Source organism: Hypomesus nipponensis, chromosome 17, assembly GCF_054491055.1.
Source record: "Hypomesus nipponensis isolate SF chromosome 17, ASM5449105v1, whole genome shotgun sequence".
NCBI lineage: Eukaryota > Metazoa > Chordata > Actinopteri > Osmeriformes > Osmeridae > Hypomesus > Hypomesus nipponensis.
This window is the reverse complement of record NC_140377.1, coordinates 10,468,375-10,490,566: the sequence shown is the minus strand read 5'-3', so window position 1 is coordinate 10,490,566 and position 22,192 is coordinate 10,468,375. Positions and strand designations below refer to the sequence as shown.

Below are 22,192 nucleotides of genomic sequence, written 5' to 3'. Positions count from 1 at the left end.
ATAAACATGTTGATTTTGTCTGGTACTTACACAGCAATGAGTTCTATACGTCATCAGCAGTGTTGGGGAGTATCGGAATACAATACATGTACCAGTGTTACGTAGGGGAGAACTGGGGCGAAAGTAACGAAGCGATTGTCTCAGAGCCCTGACTACATTTGCATTCCAAGTTATGATATGATAACAAGTATGGATCATAAAATTGACAGATATTCCTTTGATGTGATAGAGAGGGAACTAATACAAAACCATGGTAAAATCAAACATCTTTATTTTGTGTTGATGCCAACATGCTTTTACTATTCAGTCAGAAGTATGTCATTGTGTAACATATTATTTGCTTCATTAAAGTCAGGTAATAAACGTAATGGCACAAGTTTTTGGTGTCCACCAGTGCAGGCGGATGGTATCAGGGCTGGGTCGTAGGGCGGGGCAGGAAGCACGGTGTTATCGAGCAGCAGGGTGGTCAGGTCTAGACCTCTGGTCTTGTTCTCTGGGTCCAGAGAGGCTAACTTGTCCTGCTCATTGGTGCTGTGCTCCAGTTCAAATACGTTTCCTTGTTGCATGAAAAAAGGGTGGGGATGGAAGGTGAGAGGAGAGGGAACGGTCCCGGCTGGACCTATTGTAGCATGAACCTACGCTGATAGAAGGCACCTGACGGGCCCAGGCTGGATGTCTGGGCTTTCTTCGCCTTCTTCCGCTTCTTAGCCTTGACCAGGGACACGTTTCCCTTGGCAATGGCAGGAAATAGGCAGGGAGGTGCTGGTTCAAGGACAGGAACCACCTTGGGCTTGTTCATCTCAGCCCTCCTGGCCAGCAGGGGGACTCGGTGCACTAAGGGATTGGGGTTCTTGGGACCGGGTTTCACCTCTCTGGCAGGCGCTCCAGCCAGGTCCAGCTCCTTCTGAACCAGGTGAGATTTGCTGGGAGTAGAAGTAGGCACTGGGTTGCCAGGTCGTGGAGGTATATTTCCAGGCTTGTTGGGATGAGAGTCAGACAGAAGAGTAGGACTTCTAGTCTGGATCGGGGCCAGGAGGTGCCGCATAGGCTTTGCTTGACGTGTTGCCATGATGAACTTGTCGGTGTCGACATCAGAAAGTGAGGGAGCCCGGGGGACAACCGTCAGCTTTGGGAGGGAAGAGTGCCTTGAGAAGAAGACTGGAGCACCACCGTCTTCTTCGCTCTCTTGGGGCAGTCTTCCAGAACGCCTTGGAGCACAGTTGGACATTGGATCAGCCCTTTTCAGGCCGAGTTGTCTCATGATCTTCAGTTAGGCACGGACGATCTTGGTTTTATGCAATTATCTGTGAAAAAAATGTTGTCCAGTTGAAATGACAAGTTTTAGAAGTCTGTTGAAGAATGAGACAATTGCACCTATGGCTTCAACTAATCATCCATACCTTTGTATATTATCCTTTTTGATTCAAGAAAATGATATTATTCAATTGAGCCAAGAACCAGGTTTACAATTTTTAGAAAGGAGCTATTTTTCTTACCTTTTAAAACGCTGAATGTCAAATCGCGAATGATCTGAGTTGTCAGATGACATCTATGTATTGGAATATTGTACATTGTGACGCAACAATAAGCCAATCCAGTTTGATGTCGGCAGAGTTCACGAAAGCCCCACAACAACCACCAGATAGCAGTTTTAAGGAATTGACATATAGGCCGTTTGTTATTAAATACATTTGTGTTTTTATTTTTTGTTATTGTAACTTTATTGACAAAGACCTTGCTATCACCCATGTTACCCGTATTTTGTGGGTAATTTATTATTCCATGTTTATTAATGATTCTCCTTTGACTTTGCTTTCAAGCTGAGGAGCTGGCGGGTTGGGTGCTTATGGATCAATTGTTTTACTCAGTGTAGCGATTTAAAGTCGGCATATAAATTGTGTAACACAACAATACTTCTTACGGGAAACTTGCTTACTTCAATAATATTTCCGGTTTTATATTTTATTGATTCTCAACAATCAAAATCAAATGTACAAAATGTTGTACATTCATATTTTGCAAATATTTTTTTGAAATACGTAATGTCTTCTCCTTTGCAACTGTGGAATGGATTGTGTGCCCCAGCAGACGACCTAATAAGATAACATCTGGCACAACCGATTGTTAACATACGTTCAGCATGGGCCTGCCTCAAAGGACTTGAGAAGGTTTTGCATATTAAAAAGAATTCCTGTTCAACCAAACTGGTTCCATATAGGCCCTACCATTTGCAACGAGCCAAACCTGGTGCTGTAATGGTTGGGTTCAGCACAGAAAGTCTGTCTTTCTACTTAGATTTCGCTATTGATGGTCCTCCTCTTGCATATTATGACTATACCTTCAGCACGCAACCATTGATGGAACTGCCAAATTTCACGTTATATCGTCAACGATCGTTTGCCGCAGTTAGGTGCGGAAAGCACTTTTCGAGTGTGTAAAGTAAATTACTGAGGTGATCCTTTTTTGCTAATTACAAGTTGTGTTTCCCGTTTCATGTGTCACAGTAATGATCAATCTACAGGTTATTTAGTGCTGTACACATTCTGAAGGTTGCCTTGTCAGAGTTTTTCAGTATAAAAGTAAATCTGGTTTAAATGTCAGGAGTTCCTGTCTGAAAGAAAGTAACACTCGTTACGTTACATGTGTAAATATTATAAAAATGTATATTGGTGAAGATCAAGGGTTGGACCCACGAGAGCAAAATTACTTCATGTTTGGCTAACAACAACAGGTTGAATGGAGATTTAAACTCAAGAGCTTATTGTTGCAAGTCAGCCTCTCCATCCTCTATGCTACACCTCAACTGTTGAGTTTATATGAATAGATGAGGCAGAGTAATAGCTTTGGTCATTGTTAGATCCAGCCAAAGTTCAAACAGCTGGAATTCCCGCATCTTTTGACATCTTTTGATTGGATCACCCTGATCCAGATACAAACTTTTCAAGATTACCAAATTCGGAATGATCTTGTTTTTTACACATACATTTATTCACTTAGCAGACCCTTTTATCCCAAGCGACTTCCAAGAGAGAGCTTTACAAAAGTGCATAGGAGCATGTAGTTAAACAAGTTACAATAAAACATCATGAACCTCAAAAAGTGCAAGAGTGTATCTGTAGAAAAGCAATCAAAAGTAAAATATTTCACAGCGAGTACAAGAATGTGTAATCTGTTACAACAAACCAACAAGAGGAACAAGTCTCTCAATAAGAGTCATTGTGATCCTGGGAGGAAACTAGCATCAGGTCCAGCAAATCATTCCTAAGTACCGTTGTAGCACCGGAACAAGTGCGTTTTTAGATCAAAGGTATTGAAGAGGTCTGTCTTTAACCACTGATCAGTTAACAATAATTAAAGATAATGATTATTTTATTACTTTTAGACTGTATGCTCTGAATATAATAAACAATGATTGATCTATACTCTATATTAAGATCATGAGAACATAACTATTAATCTATGAATTATGTTGCTTGTTGTATCATTGATAAACTGTCATTATGCTGTTTGCTTATACGTTAATTGTAAGGTGTGACTAGGAAATGCCTGTGACACTAGTGTAGGTCAGAGGTCACAATATTACCAATAATAAGTGTATAATACCGTGCAACTTTGAACAAGGAAAATAGAAGGAAGGTCAAAGCCATAAGAGCCATATCTAGAGACCTAAACAAAAGCTATCTAGCATGCAGTGTCCCTTTTCTGTGCTTGCTAAGGCTACGCTGATCTTCACGTATCCTTCCATATTGTGATACTATTTAACTCCCTTGATTTCATGATCCAGTCTTCTGAGATGCACTTCTGAGATCAACTTGAGTATCAGACACCTGCACCTTATAGATCTATAATAAACATGTTGATTTTGTCTGGTACTTACACAGCAATGAGTTCTATACGTCATCAGCAGTGTTGGGGAGTATCGGAATACAATACATGTACCAGTGTTACGTAGGGGAGAACTGGGGCGAAAGTAACGAAGCGATTGTCTCAGAGCCCTGACTACATTTGCATTCCAAGTTATGATATGATAACAAGTATGGATCATAAAATTGACAGATATTCCTTTGATGTGATAGAGAGGGAACTAATACAAAACCATGGTAAAATCAAACATCTTTATTTTGTGTTGATGCCAACATGCTTTTACTATTCAGTCAGAAGTATGTCATTGTGTAACATATTATTTGCTTCATTAAAGTCAGGTAATAAACGTAATGGCACAAGTTTTTGGTGTCCACCAGTGCAGGCGGATGGTATCAGGGCTGGGTCGTAGGGCGGGGCAGGAAGCACGGTGTTATCGAGCAGCAGGGTGGTCAGGTCTAGACCTCTGGTCTTGTTCTCTGGGTCCAGAGAGGCTAACTTGTCCTGCTCATTGGTGCTGTGCTCCAGTTCAAATACGTTTCCTTGTTGCATGAAAAAAGGGTGGGGATGGAAGGTGAGAGGAGAGGGAACGGTCCCGGCTGGACCTATTGTAGCATGAACCTACGCTGATAGAAGGCACCTGACGGGCCCAGGCTGGATGTCTGGGCTTTCTTCGCCTTCTTCCGCTTCTTAGCCTTGACCAGGGACACGTTTCCCTTGGCAATGGCAGGAAATAGGCAGGGAGGTGCTGGTTCAAGGACAGGAACCACCTTGGGCTTGTTCATCTCAGCCCTCCTGGCCAGCAGGGGGACTCGGTGCACTAAGGGATTGGGGTTCTTGGGACCGGGTTTCACCTCTCTGGCAGGCGCTCCAGCCAGGTCCAGCTCCTTCTGAACCAGGTGAGATTTGCTGGGAGTAGAAGTAGGCACTGGGTTGCCAGGTCGTGGAGGTATATTTCCAGGCTTGTTGGGATGAGAGTCAGACAGAAGAGTAGGACTTCTAGTCTGGATCGGGGCCAGGAGGTGCCGCATAGGCTTTGCTTGACGTGTTGCCATGATGAACTTGTCGGTGTCGACATCAGAAAGTGAGGGAGCCCGGGGGACAACCGTCAGCTTTGGGAGGGAAGAGTGCCTTGAGAAGAAGACTGGAGCACCACCGTCTTCTTCGCTCTCTTGGGGCAGTCTTCCAGAACGCCTTGGAGCACAGTTGGACATTGGATCAGCCCTTTTCAGGCCGAGTTGTCTCATGATCTTCAGTTAGGCACGGACGATCTTGGTTTTATGCAATTATCTGTGAAAAAAATGTTGTCCAGTTGAAATGACAAGTTTTAGAAGTCTGTTGAAGAATGAGACAATTGCACCTATGGCTTCAACTAATCATCCATACCTTTGTATATTATCCTTTTTGATTCAAGAAAATGATATTATTCAATTGAGCCAAGAACCAGGTTTACAATTTTTAGAAAGGAGCTATTTTTCTTACCTTTTAAAACGCTGAATGTCAAATCGCGAATGATCTGAGTTGTCAGATGACATCTATGTATTGGAATATTGTACATTGTGACGCAACAATAAGCCAATCCAGTTTGATGTCGGCAGAGTTCACGAAAGCCCCACAACAACCACCAGATAGCAGTTTTAAGGAATTGACATATAGGCCGTTTGTTATTAAATACATTTGTGTTTTTATTTTTTGTTATTGTAACTTTATTGACAAAGACCTTGCTATCACCCATGTTACCCGTATTTTGTGGGTAATTTATTATTCCATGTTTATTAATGATTCTCCTTTGACTTTGCTTTCAAGCTGAGGAGCTGGCGGGTTGGGTGCTTATGGATCAATTGTTTTACTCAGTGTAGCGATTTAAAGTCGGCATATAAATTGTGTAACACAACAATACTTCTTACGGGAAACTTGCTTACTTCAATAATATTTCCGGTTTTATATTTTATTGATTCTCAACAATCAAAATCAAATGTACAAAATGTTGTACATTCATATTTTGCAAATATTTTTTTGAAATACGTAATGTCTTCTCCTTTGCAACTGTGGAATGGATTGTGTGCCCCAGCAGACGACCTAATAAGATAACATCTGGCACAACCGATTGTTAACATACGTTCAGCATGGGCCTGCCTCAAAGGACTTGAGAAGGTTTTGCATATTAAAAAGAATTCCTGTTCAACCAAACTGGTTCCATATAGGCCCTACCATTTGCAACGAGCCAAACCTGGTGCTGTAATGGTTGGGTTCAGCACAGAAAGTCTGTCTTTCTACTTAGATTTCGCTATTGATGGTCCTCCTCTTGCATATTATGACTATACCTTCAGCACGCAACCATTGATGGAACTGCCAAATTTCACGTTATATCGTCAACGATCGTTTGCCGCAGTTAGGTGCGGAAAGCACTTTTCGAGTGTGTAAAGTAAATTACTGAGGTGATCCTTTTTTGCTAATTACAAGTTGTGTTTCCCGTTTCATGTGTCACAGTAATGATCAATCTACAGGTTATTTAGTGCTGTACACATTCTGAAGGTTGCCTTGTCAGAGTTTTTCAGTATAAAAGTAAATCTGGTTTAAATGTCAGGAGTTCCTGTCTGAAAGAAAGTAACACTCGTTACGTTACATGTGTAAATATTATAAAAATGTATATTGGTGAAGATCAAGGGTTGGACCCACGAGAGCAAAATTACTTCATGTTTGGCTAACAACAACAGGTTGAATGGAGATTTAAACTCAAGAGCTTATTGTTGCAAGTCAGCCTCTCCATCCTCTATGCTACACCTCAACTGTTGAGTTTATATGAATAGATGAGGCAGAGTAATAGCTTTGGTCATTGTTAGATCCAGCCAAAGTTCAAACAGCTGGAATTCCCGCATCTTTTGACATCTTTTGATTGGATCACCCTGATCCAGATACAAACTTTTCAAGATTACCAAATTCGGAATGATCTTGTTTTTTACACATACATTTATTCACTTAGCAGACCCTTTTATCCCAAGCGACTTCCAAGAGAGAGCTTTACAAAAGTGCATAGGAGCATGTAGTTAAACAAGTTACAATAAAACATCATGAACCTCAAAAAGTGCAAGAGTGTATCTGTAGAAAAGCAATCAAAAGTAAAATATTTCACAGCGAGTACAAGAATGTGTAATCTGTTACAACAAACAAACAAGAGGAACAAGTCTCTCAATAAGAGTCATTGTGATCCTGGGAGGAAACTAGCATCAGGTCCAGCAAATCATTCCTAAGTACCGTTGTAGCACCGGAACAAGTGCGTTTTTAGATCAAAGGTATTGAAGAGGTCTGTCTTTAACCACTGATCAGTTAACAATAATTAAAGATAATGATTATTTTATTACTTTTAGACTGTATGCTCTGAATATAATAAACAATGATTGATCTATACTCTATATTAAGATCATGAGAACATAACTATTAATCTATGAATTATGTTGCTTGTTGTATCATTGATAAACTGTCATTATGCTGTTTGCTTATACGTTAATTGTAAGGTGTGACTAGGAAATGCCTGTGACACTAGTGTAGGTCAGAGGTCACAATATTACCAATAATAAGTGTATAATACCGTGCAACTTTGAACAAGGAAAATAGAAGGAAGGTCAAAGCCATAAGAGCCATATCTAGAGACCTAAACAAAAGCTATCTAGCATGCAGTGTCCCTTTTCTGTGCTTGCTAAGGCTACGCTGATCTTCACGTATCCTTCCATATTGTGATACTATTTAACTCCCTTGATTTCATGATCCAGTCTTCTGAGATGCACTTCTGAGATCAACTTGAGTATCAGACACCTGCACCTTATAGATCTATAATAAACATGTTGATTTTGTCTGGTACTTACACAGCAATGAGTTCTATACGTCATCAGCAGTGTTGGGGAGTATCGGAATACAATACATGTACCAGTGTTACGTAGGGGAGAACTGGGGCAAAAGTAACGAAGCGATTGTCTCAGAGCCCTGACTACATTTGCATTCCAAGTTATGATATGATAACAAGTATGGATCATAAAATTGACAGATATTCCTTAGATGTGATAGAGAGGGAACTAATACAAAACCATGGTAAAATCAAACATCTTTATTTTGTGTTGATGCCAACATGCTTTTACTATTCAGTCAGAAGTATGTCATTGTGTAACATATTATTTGCTTCATTAAAGTCAGGTAATAAACGTAATGGCACAAGTTTTTGGTGTCCACCAGTGCAGGCGGATGGTATCAGGGCTGGGTCGTAGGGCGGGGCAGGAAGCACGGTGTTATCGAGCAGCAGGGTGGTCAGGTCTAGACCTCTGGTCTTGTTCTCTGGGTCCAGAGAGGCTAACTTGTCCTGCTCATTGGTGCTGTGCTCCAGTTCAAATACGTTTCCTTGTTGCATGAAAAAAGGGTGGGGATGGAAGGTGAGAGGAGAGGGAACGGTCCCGGCTGGACCTATTGTAGCATGAACCTACGCTGATAGAAGGCACCTGACGGGCCCAGGCTGGATGTCTGGGCTTTCTTCGCCTTCTTCCGCTTCTTAGCCTTGACCAGGGACACGTTTCCCTTGGCAATGGCAGGAAATAGGCAGGGAGGTGCTGGTTCAAGGACAGGAACCACCTTGGGCTTGTTCATCTCAGCCCTCCTGGCCAGCAGGGGGACTCGGTGCACTAAGGGATTGGGGTTCTTGGGACCGGGTTTCACCTCTCTGGCAGGCGCTCCAGCCAGGTCCAGCTCCTTCTGAACCAGGTGAGATTTGCTGGGAGTAGAAGTAGGCACTGGGTTGCCAGGTCGTGGAGGTATATTTCCAGGCTTGTTGGGATGAGAGTCAGACAGAAGAGTAGGACTTCTAGTCTGGATCGGGGCCAGGAGGTGCCGCATAGGCTTTGCTTGACGTGTTGCCATGATGAACTTGTCGGTGTCGACATCAGAAAGTGAGGGAGCCCGGGGGACAACCGTCAGCTTTGGGAGGGAAGAGTGCCTTGAGAAGAAGACTGGAGCACCACCGTCTTCTTCGCTCTCTTGGGGCAGTCTTCCAGAACGCCTTGGAGCACAGTTGGACATTGGATCAGCCCTTTTCAGGCCGAGTTGTCTCATGATCTTCAGTTAGGCACGGACGATCTTGGTTTTATGCAATTATCTGTGAAAAAAATGTTGTCCAGTTGAAATGACAAGTTTTAGAAGTCTGTTGAAGAATGAGACAATTGCACCTATGGCTTCAACTAATCATCCATACCTTTGTATATTATCCTTTTTGATTCAAGAAAATGATATTATTCAATTGAGCCAAGAACCAGGTTTACAATTTTTAGAAAGGAGCTATTTTTCTTACCTTTTAAAACGCTGAATGTCAAATCGCGAATGATCTGAGTTGTCAGATGACATCTATGTATTGGAATATTGTACATTGTGACGCAACAATAAGCCAATCCAGTTTGATGTCGGCAGAGTTCACGAAAGCCCCACAACAACCACCAGATAGCAGTTTTAAGGAATTGACATATAGGCCGTTTGTTATTAAATACATTTGTGTTTTTATTTTTTGTTATTGTAACTTTATTGACAAAGACCTTGCTATCACCCATGTTACCCGTATTTTGTGGGTAATTTATTATTCCATGTTTATTAATGATTCTCCTTTGACTTTGCTTTCAAGCTGAGGAGCTGGCGGGTTGGGTGCTTATGGATCAATTGTTTTACTCAGTGTAGCGATTTAAAGTCGGCATATAAATTGTGTAACACAACAATACTTCTTACGGGAAACTTGCTTACTTCAATAATATTTCCGGTTTTATATTTTATTGATTCTCAACAATCAAAATCAAATGTACAAAATGTTGTACATTCATATTTTGCAAATATTTTTTTGAAATACGTAATGTCTTCTCCTTTGCAACTGTGGAATGGATTGTGTGCCCCAGCAGACGACCTAATAAGATAACATCTGGCACAACCGATTGTTAACATACGTTCAGCATGGGCCTGCCTCAAAGGACTTGAGAAGGTTTTGCATATTAAAAAGAATTCCTGTTCAACCAAACTGGTTCCATATAGGCCCTACCATTTGCAACGAGCCAAACCTGGTGCTGTAATGGTTGGGTTCAGCACAGAAAGTCTGTCTTTCTACTTAGATTTCGCTATTGATGGTCCTCCTCTTGCATATTATGACTATACCTTCAGCACGCAACCATTGATGGAACTGCCAAATTTCACGTTATATCGTCAACGATCGTTTGCCGCAGTTAGGTGCGGAAAGCACTTTTCGAGTGTGTAAAGTAAATTACTGAGGTGATCCTTTTTTGCTAATTACAAGTTGTGTTTCCCGTTTCATGTGTCACAGTAATGATCAATCTACAGGTTATTTAGTGCTGTACACATTCTGAAGGTTGCCTTGTCAGAGTTTTTCAGTATAAAAGTAAATCTGGTTTAAATGTCAGGAGTTCCTGTCTGAAAGAAAGTAACACTCGTTACGTTACATGTGTAAATATTATAAAAATGTATATTGGTGAAGATCAAGGGTTGGACCCACGAGAGCAAAATTACTTCATGTTTGGCTAACAACAACAGGTTGAATGGAGATTTAAACTCAAGAGCTTATTGTTGCAAGTCAGCCTCTCCATCCTCTATGCTACACCTCAACTGTTGAGTTTATATGAATAGATGAGGCAGAGTAATAGCTTTGGTCATTGTTAGATCCAGCCAAAGTTCAAACAGCTGGAATTCCCGCATCTTTTGACATCTTTTGATTGGATCACCCTGATCCAGATACAAACTTTTCAAGATTACCAAATTCGGAATGATCTTGTTTTTTACACATACATTTATTCACTTAGCAGACCCTTTTATCCCAAGCGACTTCCAAGAGAGAGCTTTACAAAAGTGCATAGGAGCATGTAGTTAAACAAGTTACAATAAAACATCATGAACCTCAAAAAGTGCAAGAGTGTATCTGTAGAAAAGCAATCAAAAGTAAAATATTTCACAGCGAGTACAAGAATGTGTAATCTGTTACAACAAACCAACAAGAGGAACAAGTCTCTCAATAAGAGTCATTGTGATCCTGGGAGGAAACTAGCATCAGGTCCAGCAAATCATTCCTAAGTACCGTTGTAGCACCGGAACAAGTGCGTTTTTAGATCAAAGGTATTGAAGAGGTCTGTCTTTAACCACTGATCAGTTAACAATAATTAAAGATAATGATTATTTTATTACTTTTAGACTGTATGCTCTGAATATAATAAACAATGATTGATCTATACTCTATATTAAGATCATGAGAACATAACTATTAATCTATGAATTATGTTGCTTGTTGTATCATTGATAAACTGTCATTATGCTGTTTGCTTATACGTTAATTGTAAGGTGTGACTAGGAAATGCCTGTGACACTAGTGTAGGTCAGAGGTCACAATATTACCAATAATAAGTGTATAATACCGTGCAACTTTGAACAAGGAAAATAGAAGGAAGGTCAAAGCCATAAGAGCCATATCTAGAGACCTAAACAAAAGCTATCTAGCATGCAGTGTCCCTTTTCTGTGCTTGCTAAGGCTACGCTGATCTTCACGTATCCTTCCATATTGTGATACTATTTAACTCCCTTGATTTCATGATCCAGTCTTCTGAGATGCACTTCTGAGATCAACTTGAGTATCAGACACCTGCACCTTATAGATCTATAATAAACATGTTGATTTTGTCTGGTACTTACACAGCAATGAGTTCTATACGTCATCAGCAGTGTTGGGGAGTATCGGAATACAATACATGTACCAGTGTTACGTAGGGGAGAACTGGGGCGAAAGTAACGAAGCGATTGTCTCAGAGCCCTGACTACATTTGCATTCCAAGTTATGATATGATAACAAGTATGGATCATAAAATTGACAGATATTCCTTTGATGTGATAGAGAGGGAACTAATACAAAACCATGGTAAAATCAAACATCTTTATTTTGTGTTGATGCCAACATGCTTTTACTATTCAGTCAGAAGTATGTCATTGTGTAACATATTATTTGCTTCATTAAAGTCAGGTAATAAACGTAATGGCACAAGTTTTTGGTGTCCACCAGTGCAGGCGGATGGTATCAGGGCTGGGTCGTAGGGCGGGGCAGGAAGCACGGTGTTATCGAGCAGCAGGGTGGTCAGGTCTAGACCTCTGGTCTTGTTCTCTGGGTCCAGAGAGGCTAACTTGTCCTGCTCATTGGTGCTGTGCTCCAGTTCAAATACGTTTCCTTGTTGCATGAAAAAAGGGTGGGGATGGAAGGTGAGAGGAGAGGGAACGGTCCCGGCTGGACCTATTGTAGCATGAACCTACGCTGATAGAAGGCACCTGACGGGCCCAGGCTGGATGTCTGGGCTTTCTTCGCCTTCTTCCGCTTCTTAGCCTTGACCAGGGACACGTTTCCCTTGGCAATGGCAGGAAATAGGCAGGGAGGTGCTGGTTCAAGGACAGGAACCACCTTGGGCTTGTTCATCTCAGCCCTCCTGGCCAGCAGGGGGACTCGGTGCACTAAGGGATTGGGGTTCTTGGGACCGGGTTTCACCTCTCTGGCAGGCGCTCCAGCCAGGTCCAGCTCCTTCTGAACCAGGTGAGATTTGCTGGGAGTAGAAGTAGGCACTGGGTTGCCAGGTCGTGGAGGTATATTTCCAGGCTTGTTGGGATGAGAGTCAGACAGAAGAGTAGGACTTCTAGTCTGGATCGGGGCCAGGAGGTGCCGCATAGGCTTTGCTTGACGTGTTGCCATGATGAACTTGTCGGTGTCGACATCAGAAAGTGAGGGAGCCCGGGGGACAACCGTCAGCTTTGGGAGGGAAGAGTGCCTTGAGAAGAAGACTGGAGCACCACCGTCTTCTTCGCTCTCTTGGGGCAGTCTTCCAGAACGCCTTGGAGCACAGTTGGACATTGGATCAGCCCTTTTCAGGCCGAGTTGTCTCATGATCTTCAGTTAGGCACGGACGATCTTGGTTTTATGCAATTATCTGTGAAAAAAATGTTGTCCAGTTGAAATGACAAGTTTTAGAAGTCTGTTGAAGAATGAGACAATTGCACCTATGGCTTCAACTAATCATCCATACCTTTGTATATTATCCTTTTTGATTCAAGAAAATGATATTATTCAATTGAGCCAAGAACCAGGTTTACAATTTTTAGAAAGGAGCTATTTTTCTTACCTTTTAAAACGCTGAATGTCAAATCGCGAATGATCTGAGTTGTCAGATGACATCTATGTATTGGAATATTGTACATTGTGACGCAACAATAAGCCAATCCAGTTTGATGTCGGCAGAGTTCACGAAAGCCCCACAACAACCACCAGATAGCAGTTTTAAGGAATTGACATATAGGCCGTTTGTTATTAAATACATTTGTGTTTTTATTTTTTGTTATTGTAACTTTATTGACAAAGACCTTGCTATCACCCATGTTACCCGTATTTTGTGGGTAATTTATTATTCCATGTTTATTAATGATTCTCCTTTGACTTTGCTTTCAAGCTGAGGAGCTGGCGGGTTGGGTGCTTATGGATCAATTGTTTTACTCAGTGTAGCGATTTAAAGTCGGCATATAAATTGTGTAACACAACAATACTTCTTACGGGAAACTTGCTTACTTCAATAATATTTCCGGTTTTATATTTTATTGATTCTCAACAATCAAAATCAAATGTACAAAATGTTGTACATTCATATTTTGCAAATATTTTTTTGAAATACGTAATGTCTTCTCCTTTGCAACTGTGGAATGGATTGTGTGCCCCAGCAGACGACCTAATAAGATAACATCTGGCACAACCGATTGTTAACATACGTTCAGCATGGGCCTGCCTCAAAGGACTTGAGAAGGTTTTGCATATTAAAAAGAATTCCTGTTCAACCAAACTGGTTCCATATAGGCCCTACCATTTGCAACGAGCCAAACCTGGTGCTGTAATGGTTGGGTTCAGCACAGAAAGTCTGTCTTTCTACTTAGATTTCGCTATTGATGGTCCTCCTCTTGCATATTATGACTATACCTTCAGCACGCAACCATTGATGGAACTGCCAAATTTCACGTTATATCGTCAACGATCGTTTGCCGCAGTTAGGTGCGGAAAGCACTTTTCGAGTGTGTAAAGTAAATTACTGAGGTGATCCTTTTTTGCTAATTACAAGTTGTGTTTCCCGTTTCATGTGTCACAGTAATGATCAATCTACAGGTTATTTAGTGCTGTACACATTCTGAAGGTTGCCTTGTCAGAGTTTTTCAGTATAAAAGTAAATCTGGTTTAAATGTCAGGAGTTCCTGTCTGAAAGAAAGTAACACTCGTTACGTTACATGTGTAAATATTATAAAAATGTATATTGGTGAAGATCAAGGGTTGGACCCACGAGAGCAAAATTACTTCATGTTTGGCTAACAACAACAGGTTGAATGGAGATTTAAACTCAAGAGCTTATTGTTGCAAGTCAGCCTCTCCATCCTCTATGCTACACCTCAACTGTTGAGTTTATATGAATAGATGAGGCAGAGTAATAGCTTTGGTCATTGTTTGATCCAGCCAAAGTTCAAACAGCTGGAATTCCCGCATCTTTTGACATCTTTTGATTGGATCACCCTGATCCAGATACAAACTTTTCAAGATTACCAAATTCGGAATGATCTTGTTTTTTACACATACATTTATTCACTTAGCAGACCCTTTTATCCCAAGCGACTTCCAAGAGAGAGCTTTACAAAAGTGCATAGGAGCATGTAGTTAAACAAGTTACAATAAAACATCATGAACCTCAAAAAGTGCAAGAGTGTATCTGTAGAAAAGCAATCAAAAGTAAAATATTTCACAGCGAGTACAAGAATGTGTAATCTGTTACAACAAACCAACAAGAGGAACAAGTCTCTCAATAAGAGTCATTGTGATCCTGGGAGGAAACTAGCATCAGGTCCAGCAAATCATTCCTAAGTACCGTTGTAGCACCGGAACAAGTGCGTTTTTAGATCAAAGGTATTGAAGAGGTCTGTCTTTAACCACTGATCAGTTAACAATAATTAAAGATAATGATTATTTTATTACTTTTAGACTGTATGCTCTGAATATAATAAACAATGATTGATCTATACTCTATATTAAGATCATGAGAACATAACTATTAATCTATGAATTATGTTGCTTGTTGTATCATTGATAAACTGTCATTATGCTGTTTGCTTATACGTTAATTGTAAGGTGTGACTAGGAAATGCCTGTGACACTAGTGTAGGTCAGAGGTCACAATATTACCAATAATAAGTGTATAATACCGTGCAACTTTGAACAAGGAAAATAGAAGGAAGGTCAAAGCCATAAGAGCCATATCTAGAGACCTAAACAAAAGCTATCTAGCATGCAGTGTCCCTTTTCTGTGCTTGCTAAGGCTACGCTGATCTTCACGTATCCTTCCATATTGTGATACTATTTAACTCCCTTGATTTCATGATCCAGTCTTCTGAGATGCACTTCTGAGATCAACTTGAGTATCAGACACCTGCACCTTATAGATCTATAATAAACATGTTGATTTTGTCTGGTACTTACACAGCAATGAGTTCTATACGTCATCAGCAGTGTTGGGGAGTATCGGAATACGATACATGTACCAGTGTTACGTAGGGGAGAACTGGGGCGAAAGTAACGAAGCGATTGTCTCAGAGCCCTGACTACATTTGCATTCCAAGTTATGATATGATAACAAGTATGGATCATAAAATTGACAGATATTCCTTTGATGTGATAGAGAGGGAACTAATACAAAACCATGGTAAAATCAAACATCTTTATTTTGTGTTGATGCCAACATGCTTTTACTATTCAGTCAGAAGTATGTCATTGTGTAACATATTATTTGCTTCATTAAAGTCAGGTAATAAACGTAATGGCACAAGTTTTTGGTGTCCACCAGTGCAGGCGGATGGTATCAGGGCTGGGTCGTAGGGCGGGGCAGGAAGCACGGTGTTATCGAGCAGCAGGGTGGTCAGGTCTAGACCTCTGGTCTTGTTCTCTGGGTCCAGAGAGGCTAACTTGTCCTGCTCATTGGTGCTGTGCTCCAGTTCAAATACGTTTCCTTGTTGCATGAAAAAAGGGTGGGGATGGAAGGTGAGAGGAGAGGGAACGGTCCCGGCTGGACCTATTGTAGCATGAACCTACGCTGATAGAAGGCACCTGACGGGCCCAGGCTGGATGTCTGGGCTTTCTTCGCCTTCTTCCGCTTCTTAGCCTTGACCAGGGACACGTTTCCCTTGGCAATGGCAGGAAATAGGCAGGGAGGTGCTGGTTCAAGGACAGGAACCACCTTGGGCTTGTTCATCTCAGCCCTCCTGGCCAGCAGGGGGACTCGGTGCACTAAGGGATTGGGGTTCTTGGGACCGGGTTTCACCTCTCTGGCAGGCGCTCCAGCCAGGTCCAGCTCCTTCTGAACCAGGTGAGATTTGCTGGGAGTAGAAGTAGGCACTGGGTTGCCAGGTCGTGGAGGTATATTTCCAGGCTTGTTGGGATGAGAGTCAGACAGAAGAGTAGGACTTCTAGTCTGGATCGGGGCCAGGAGGTGCCGCATAGGCTTTGCTTGACGTGTTGCCATGATGAACTTGTCGGTGTCGACATCAGAAAGTGAGGGAGCCCGGGGGACAACCGTCAGCTTTGGGAGGGAAGAGTGCCTTGAGAAGAAGACTGGAGCACCACCGTCTTCTTCGCTCTCTTGGGGCAGTCTTCCAGAACGCCTTGGAGCACAGTTGGACATTGGATCAGCCCTTTTCAGGCCGAGTTGTCTCATGATCTTCAGTTAGGCACGGACGATCTTGGTTTTATGCAATTATCTGTGAAAAAAATGTTGTCCAGTTGAAATGACAAGTTTTAGAAGTCTGTTGAAGAATGAGACAATTGCACCTATGGCTTCAACTAATCATCCATACCTTTGTATATTATCCTTTTTGATTCAAGAAAATGATATTATTCAATTGAGCCAAGAACCAGGTTTACAATTTTTAGAAAGGAGCTATTTTTCTTACCTTTTAAAACGCTGAATGTCAAATCGCGAATGATCTGAGTTGTCAGATGACATCTATGTATTGGAATATTGTACATTGTGACGCAACAATAAGCCAATCCAGTTTGATGTCGGCAGAGTTCACGAAAGCCCCACAACAACCACCAGATAGCAGTTTTAAGGAATTGACATATAGGCCGTTTGTTATTAAATACATTTGTGTTTTTATTTTTTGTTATTGTAACTTTATTGACAAAGACCTTGCTATCACCCATGTTACCCGTATTTTGTGGGTAATTTATTATTCCATGTTTATTAATGATTCTCCTTTGACTTTGCTTTCAAGCTGAGGAGCTGGCGGGTTGGGTGCTTATGGATCAATTGTTTTACTCAGTGTAGCGATTTAAAGTCGGCATATAAATTGTGTAACACAACAATACTTCTTACGGGAAACTTGCTTACTTCAATAATATTTCCGGTTTTATATTTTATTGATTCTCAACAATCAAAATCAAATGTACAAAATGTTGTACATTCATATTTTGCAAATATTTTTTTGAAATACGTAATGTCTTCTCCTTTGCAACTGTGGAATGGATGGTGTGCCCCAGCAGACGACCTAATAAGATAACATCTGGCACAACCGATTGTTAACATACGTTCAGCATGGGCCTGCCTCAAAGGACTTGAGAAGGTTTTGCATATTAAAAAGAATTCCTGTTCAACCAAACTGGTTCCATATAGGCCCTACCATTTGCAACGAGCCAAACCTGGTGCTGTAATGGTTGGGTTCAGCACAGAAAGTCTGTCTTTCTACTTAGATTTCGCTATTGATGGTCCTCCTCTTGCATATTATGACTATACCTTCAGCACGCAACCATTGATGGAACTGCCAAATTTCACGTTATATCGTCAACGATCGTTTGCCGCAGTTAGGTGCGGAAAGCACTTTTCGAGTGTGTAAAGTAAATTACTGAGGTGATCCTTTTTTGCTAATGACAAGTTGTGTTTCCCGTTTCATGTGTCACAGTAATGATCAATCTACAGGTTATTTAGTGCTGTACACATTCTGAAGGTTGCCTTGTCAGAGTTTTTCAGTATAAAAGTAAATCTGGTTTAAATGTCAGGAGTTCCTGTCTGAAAGAAAGGAGTTCCTGTCATGTATATTGTAGAAGATCAAGAGTTGGACCCACGAGAGCAAAATTACTTCATGTTTGGCAAACAACAACAGGTTGAATGGAGATTTAAACTCAAGAGCTTATTGTTGCAAGTCAGCCTCTCCAACCTCTTTGCTACACCTCAACTGTTGAGTTTATATGAATAGATAAGGCAGAGCAATGAATTTGCAAAATTTAACAAATAAAACAGTGGTATGGAGCAGGTTTTCATCAAGGATGTCTCCTTACATTGCTGCATTCCTTTTTCCCCTCGATCCTGACATTTCTCCCTGTTCCTGCTGCTGAAAAACATCCCCCGACATGATGTTGCTACCATGCTTCACTGTAGGGTTGGTATTGGCCAGGTGATGAGCAGTGCCTGGTTTCCTTCAGACATGACACTTGGCATTTAGGCCAAAGAGTTCAATCTTTGCTTCATCAGACCTGAGAATTTCTCATGGTCTGTGAGTCCTTCAGGTGCCTTTTGGCAAACTCCAGGCAGCTGTCATGTGCCTTTTATTGAGGAGTGGCTTCTATCTGGCCACTGCAATATAACCCTGATTGGTGGAGTGCTGCAGAGATGTTGTCCCTTTGGAAGGTTTTCTCTTCACAGAGCATTGCTGGAGCTCTGTCAGAGTGACCAGAGTGAACGGGTTCTTGGTCACCTTCTTGACTAAGGCCCATGTCCCTGGAGTCCTGGTGGTTGCAATCCTTCTCAATTTACGGATGATGGAGGCCACTATGCTCATTGGCAGAATTGTTTATGTACCCTTTCCCAGATCTGTGCCATGATACAATTATGTCTCGGAGGTCTGTGGGACCTTATAGACAGGTGTGTGCCTTTCCAAAGCATGTCCAGTCAACTGAATTTACCAGGTGGACACATTCTAGAAACATCTCAAGGATGATCAGTGGAAACAGGATGCACCTGAGCTCAATTTTGAGTGTAATGGCAAAGGCTGTGAAAACTGTGATTTCTTCGTTGCAAAAAAAATTATAATTTGATCATTATGGAGTAAGTCTATTAGGAAATACATGAATGTAATCAATTTTGGAATATGGCTGAAAAAAACAACATGTGGAAAACGTGAAGCAGTTTGAATGCTTTCCGAATGCACTGTACTTCGAACTTCAGTTTTAGCATCAATCATAATTCAATAGTGTTTAACATTAAAATTTGCATCGCAGTTAGAGTTACAACAATCAATCATTTTCCAGATCAAAAGCCAAAAATTCAGTTGCAGGGGGCATGGAATTACACTATGGAGGACCAAACCTGCCATATTTACAAATGAATGAATGAATAAATAAATGTCCATATCCATGCATTTAGACATAAATAAATTTATACATGTAATAATTAATGCACAATTGTCAATCAATATTACCTTATAATTTACATGTATTTATGTATTTATTTGTGTATTCATTTATTTATTCATTTTTTTATTCATTCATGTATTCATTCATTCCTGTATTTCTTCTTCTCAATATGTTAATGCGATGTGTCAATCAAAATAGGTAGGCGGTATTTGACACACCATTGGCTAATCGTTTTCAACGCTTTGTATTCGATTATGTAGCCTTACATCCATCCTTGCTGTCATGGACAGCAATTCGAGGCGAAAAAGACGCCGACTTTTTATGGAAGTCGGCGTTTTTTACGCGTGGTTGAGACGAGGCCGTGTCAAACAAGGCGCAAAAGACGCCGACTTTGCATGCCAAGTCGGCGTTAATTACGCGTGGTTAACACACGGGGGCGTCTTAATACTTGCCCACTAGGCCTTCCATACGCAGCCAGTGTGTCCCAGGCGTTAGCTAGATTGAATCTATGGCTCTGGATTGATTGCAATGTCTGAACATCAGTTTCCACGCCTGCTGGCTTCCTGTCATTATCATATTGAATGAATCAATAAATCAATCAATAAATCAATCAATAAATCAATCAATAAATCAATCAATAAATCAATCAATAAATGAATACATAAATGAATACAAAAATAAATAAATACATAAATGTAAAATATATGTAACTATTGATTGACAATTGTGCATTAATTCATATATATATATATATATATTCGTTTATTTCTGTATAAATGCATGGATGTGGACAGTTATTTATTCATTCATTCATTTGTAAATATGGCAGGTTTGGTCCTCCATATTACGCATCTGCTATGAGAGATAAATCAGCAGTTGCATTAAAACCGAAAGTCAATTCCTTGCTTCAGCACTTTTATAAACGGTAGGAACCCAGTAGATTGTGGCACCGTCACAGTGCTAAGGGAACAACATTTATAATTTAGCGCGAGTGTTGGAGGTGTGTCTTGTATTTTTCCGGGGGAAAAGGCACTTCAGTTTTTTTCAAAATAAAAGACATTTTGACTCTTGTGTTGGACGATCTAATCTGAATCGAAACCTTACAAATGGCCAATTAGGTACTTTATTTGCATCCCCACAATAGTGATTGGACAATACAAATACAAGAATCAGCATAATACATATATGCATAACTTAAACCAAGTGTAAACCAAAAATGAAAATTAAGATTTCAATGATTAAATATTTGATAGAAATAAACTAGATGCGTTTTAAATAAATTGGCAGTTTTTCCTAGAAGATGCGTCTCCGGACAAACAGACAAAAAGACTGACACAGCTTGTCTCTGTAGCGCGTAGCGTGCCCACATCGGCGGTGTACGGTCACTGAGAAGTGAGGGGAAAGGAAGCTTACTGGAGAGGGAAAAACGCTGAACTCAACAGTGTTCCACAGCTCACCGCCAGACTTACAGCCTTACATCAAGATTCGACTCGTCCGACGTACAACATGGACTCAATAGGCCAAATATAGAGCTGGGTATGTGTATGGGACTCAGACTTCCCTTTTCACTTGGAGCAGCTGGAGCGCGCACGGAGCGCACAACCTGACAGTTCAATCGAGAGATGCGTTTTGACTAGTGCACCCTTGTTTAGGCTTTCAATCGAGGGCTGAGGTTGCGGTGAACTTTTGTCATTCTATTAGACAGTTTTAGCTTAACACTTTATTCTTCGTTCTTATCCATTTCCTCCGCATCACGATGATGTGCTTCCTATCAACTGCTCGGTAGATTCTAATACAACGGATCGTTTAGAGCGTCTGTGGAAAATAGATAAAATGCATACGTAGGGTTTTGGAAATTAAATGAAGATCTAAAACGTGTCTCTCCAACCTTATTGCTATGACATTTTTCGTGCACTATCAAATGCTTGTGTTGCAATAGACAGCTCCCTATTAGTGCTGAAGGCTAACGTCGTTTCAACTTTAAATCCTTGAGTGAACTGTCAGAAGAGGACTATGCTGATGAAGGAATACAGAATATGTATGCCACTTACAGTGGAGGAGGTAAGTTAGTTTAGCCTGCCTAGTTTCTTTCTCGTATCTGTGAACTATACAATTTTACCCTGTAGTAAATATAATAATCATGTTATGTGGTATTTCTGTAGAAACTGTGTTTTTCAAATGTCCCCACACTCACGATGAATGTAGTACTCACTTGAGCTTTTGGTTCACTTCACTGCAGTAACTTTCTTAACCAAGGGATGGCGCTGTAACCGATGGTAAATGCCAATTTAACATAGATACTCAATCTTTATAAGATCAAAATATGTAATATTTGTGGAGGAAATACGAAATACATGGACTGGTTTAAGTTTAAGCACTGGGTTTAAGTAAGAGTAGATCTATGTCTATTTTCAAAGAAGTGTTGAGCTATTGTACTTGTTCAGTCCACCTGTTGATTTACCAAACTGCTGTCATATTTGACTGAGGGGTGAGTTAAGAGGAAAAGCTTTAAGTGAAAAGAAGTGGAGGATGGATAAGAGTTGCCTTGTAGAGAGGAGTGGAGGTGAATAAGAAGTAGTAAGGAATGAAGAGGATCGTTAAATAAACCATGCTGTATGAGCCTCATTATCGTTTAGACCTACATCATGAAGTTGTGATAAACTTCTGTGTTTGTTTGTGTGTGCGTGCATACGTCGGCTACTACTGCCAGCCATGATAAGCGATAGAGAGATAGAGCCACCACATCCAGCTACCGTAGCCTACACATGCCTTTGAAGTCAGTTCTGCTCATCTACAAGTGCGACTCTACACAGAGCTCCGTCTTCTTCAGGCTGTGATGAGATGCAAGCT

At 40.9% G+C, this 22,192-nt stretch overlaps 6 protein-coding genes across 6 annotated transcripts in view; 1 reads left to right on the top strand and 5 right to left on the bottom strand.

Annotated features, from left to right (window-relative positions):
- Positions 1-284: 284 nt before the first annotated feature.
- Positions 285-2,394, bottom strand: LOC146253501 (uncharacterized). Its single transcript, XM_084678520.1, has 2 exons — positions 1,497-2,394; positions 285-1,304 (listed from the first exon to the last, which is right to left on the bottom strand). Exon 2 carries the CDS (start codon positions 1,259-1,261, stop codon positions 620-622), a length of 642 nt encoding a protein of 213 aa, XP_084534646.1. The 5' UTR covers positions 1,262-1,304; positions 1,497-2,394; the 3' UTR covers positions 285-619.
- A 1,737-nt stretch (positions 2,395-4,131) lies between these two features.
- LOC146253500 (uncharacterized) lies at positions 4,132-6,241 on the bottom strand. The gene is made up of 2 exons (XM_084678522.1): positions 5,344-6,241; positions 4,132-5,151 (listed from the first exon to the last, which is right to left on the bottom strand). Exon 2 carries the CDS (start codon positions 5,106-5,108, stop codon positions 4,467-4,469), a length of 642 nt encoding a protein of 213 aa, XP_084534648.1. The 5' UTR covers positions 5,109-5,151; positions 5,344-6,241; the 3' UTR covers positions 4,132-4,466.
- A 1,737-nt stretch (positions 6,242-7,978) lies between these two features.
- On the bottom strand, positions 7,979-10,088 carry LOC146253499 (uncharacterized). The gene is made up of 2 exons (XM_084678523.1): positions 9,191-10,088; positions 7,979-8,998 (listed from the first exon to the last, which is right to left on the bottom strand). The coding sequence occupies exon 2, from the start codon at positions 8,953-8,955 to the stop codon at positions 8,314-8,316; it is 642 nt and encodes a 213-aa protein (XP_084534649.1). The 5' UTR covers positions 8,956-8,998; positions 9,191-10,088; the 3' UTR covers positions 7,979-8,313.
- A 1,737-nt stretch (positions 10,089-11,825) lies between these two features.
- LOC146253498 (uncharacterized) lies at positions 11,826-13,935 on the bottom strand. The gene is made up of 2 exons (XM_084678524.1): positions 13,038-13,935; positions 11,826-12,845 (listed from the first exon to the last, which is right to left on the bottom strand). Exon 2 carries the CDS (start codon positions 12,800-12,802, stop codon positions 12,161-12,163), a length of 642 nt encoding a protein of 213 aa, XP_084534650.1. The 5' UTR covers positions 12,803-12,845; positions 13,038-13,935; the 3' UTR covers positions 11,826-12,160.
- A 1,737-nt stretch (positions 13,936-15,672) lies between these two features.
- Positions 15,673-17,354, bottom strand: LOC146253497 (uncharacterized). Its single transcript, XM_084678560.1, has 2 exons — positions 16,885-17,354; positions 15,673-16,692 (listed from the first exon to the last, which is right to left on the bottom strand). The coding sequence occupies exon 2, from the start codon at positions 16,647-16,649 to the stop codon at positions 16,008-16,010; it is 642 nt and encodes a 213-aa protein (XP_084534686.1). The 5' UTR covers positions 16,650-16,692; positions 16,885-17,354; the 3' UTR covers positions 15,673-16,007.
- A 3,422-nt stretch (positions 17,355-20,776) lies between these two features.
- Positions 20,777-22,192, top strand: part of LOC146253496 (cytoplasmic phosphatidylinositol transfer protein 1-like) — a 39,516-nt gene continuing 38,100 nt past the window's right edge. The window contains exon 1 of the mRNA XM_084677935.1: positions 20,777-21,403. Within this exon, the coding sequence (XP_084534061.1) occupies positions 21,356-21,403 (48 nt within the window). The 5' untranslated portion in view covers positions 20,777-21,355. The remainder of the gene's footprint in view (positions 21,404-22,192) is intronic.

Bases quoted from the DNA above. Each gene is read 5' to 3' on its own strand.
- LOC146253499 (XM_084678523.1), bottom strand. From the start codon at position 8,955: ATGAGACAACTCGGCCTGAAAAGGGCTGATCCAATGTCCAACTGTGCT.
- LOC146253498 (XM_084678524.1), bottom strand. From the start codon at position 12,802: ATGAGACAACTCGGCCTGAAAAGGGCTGATCCAATGTCCAACTGTGCT.
- LOC146253497 (XM_084678560.1), bottom strand. From the start codon at position 16,649: ATGAGACAACTCGGCCTGAAAAGGGCTGATCCAATGTCCAACTGTGCT.
- LOC146253500 (XM_084678522.1), bottom strand. From the start codon at position 5,108: ATGAGACAACTCGGCCTGAAAAGGGCTGATCCAATGTCCAACTGTGCT.
- LOC146253501 (XM_084678520.1), bottom strand. From the start codon at position 1,261: ATGAGACAACTCGGCCTGAAAAGGGCTGATCCAATGTCCAACTGTGCT.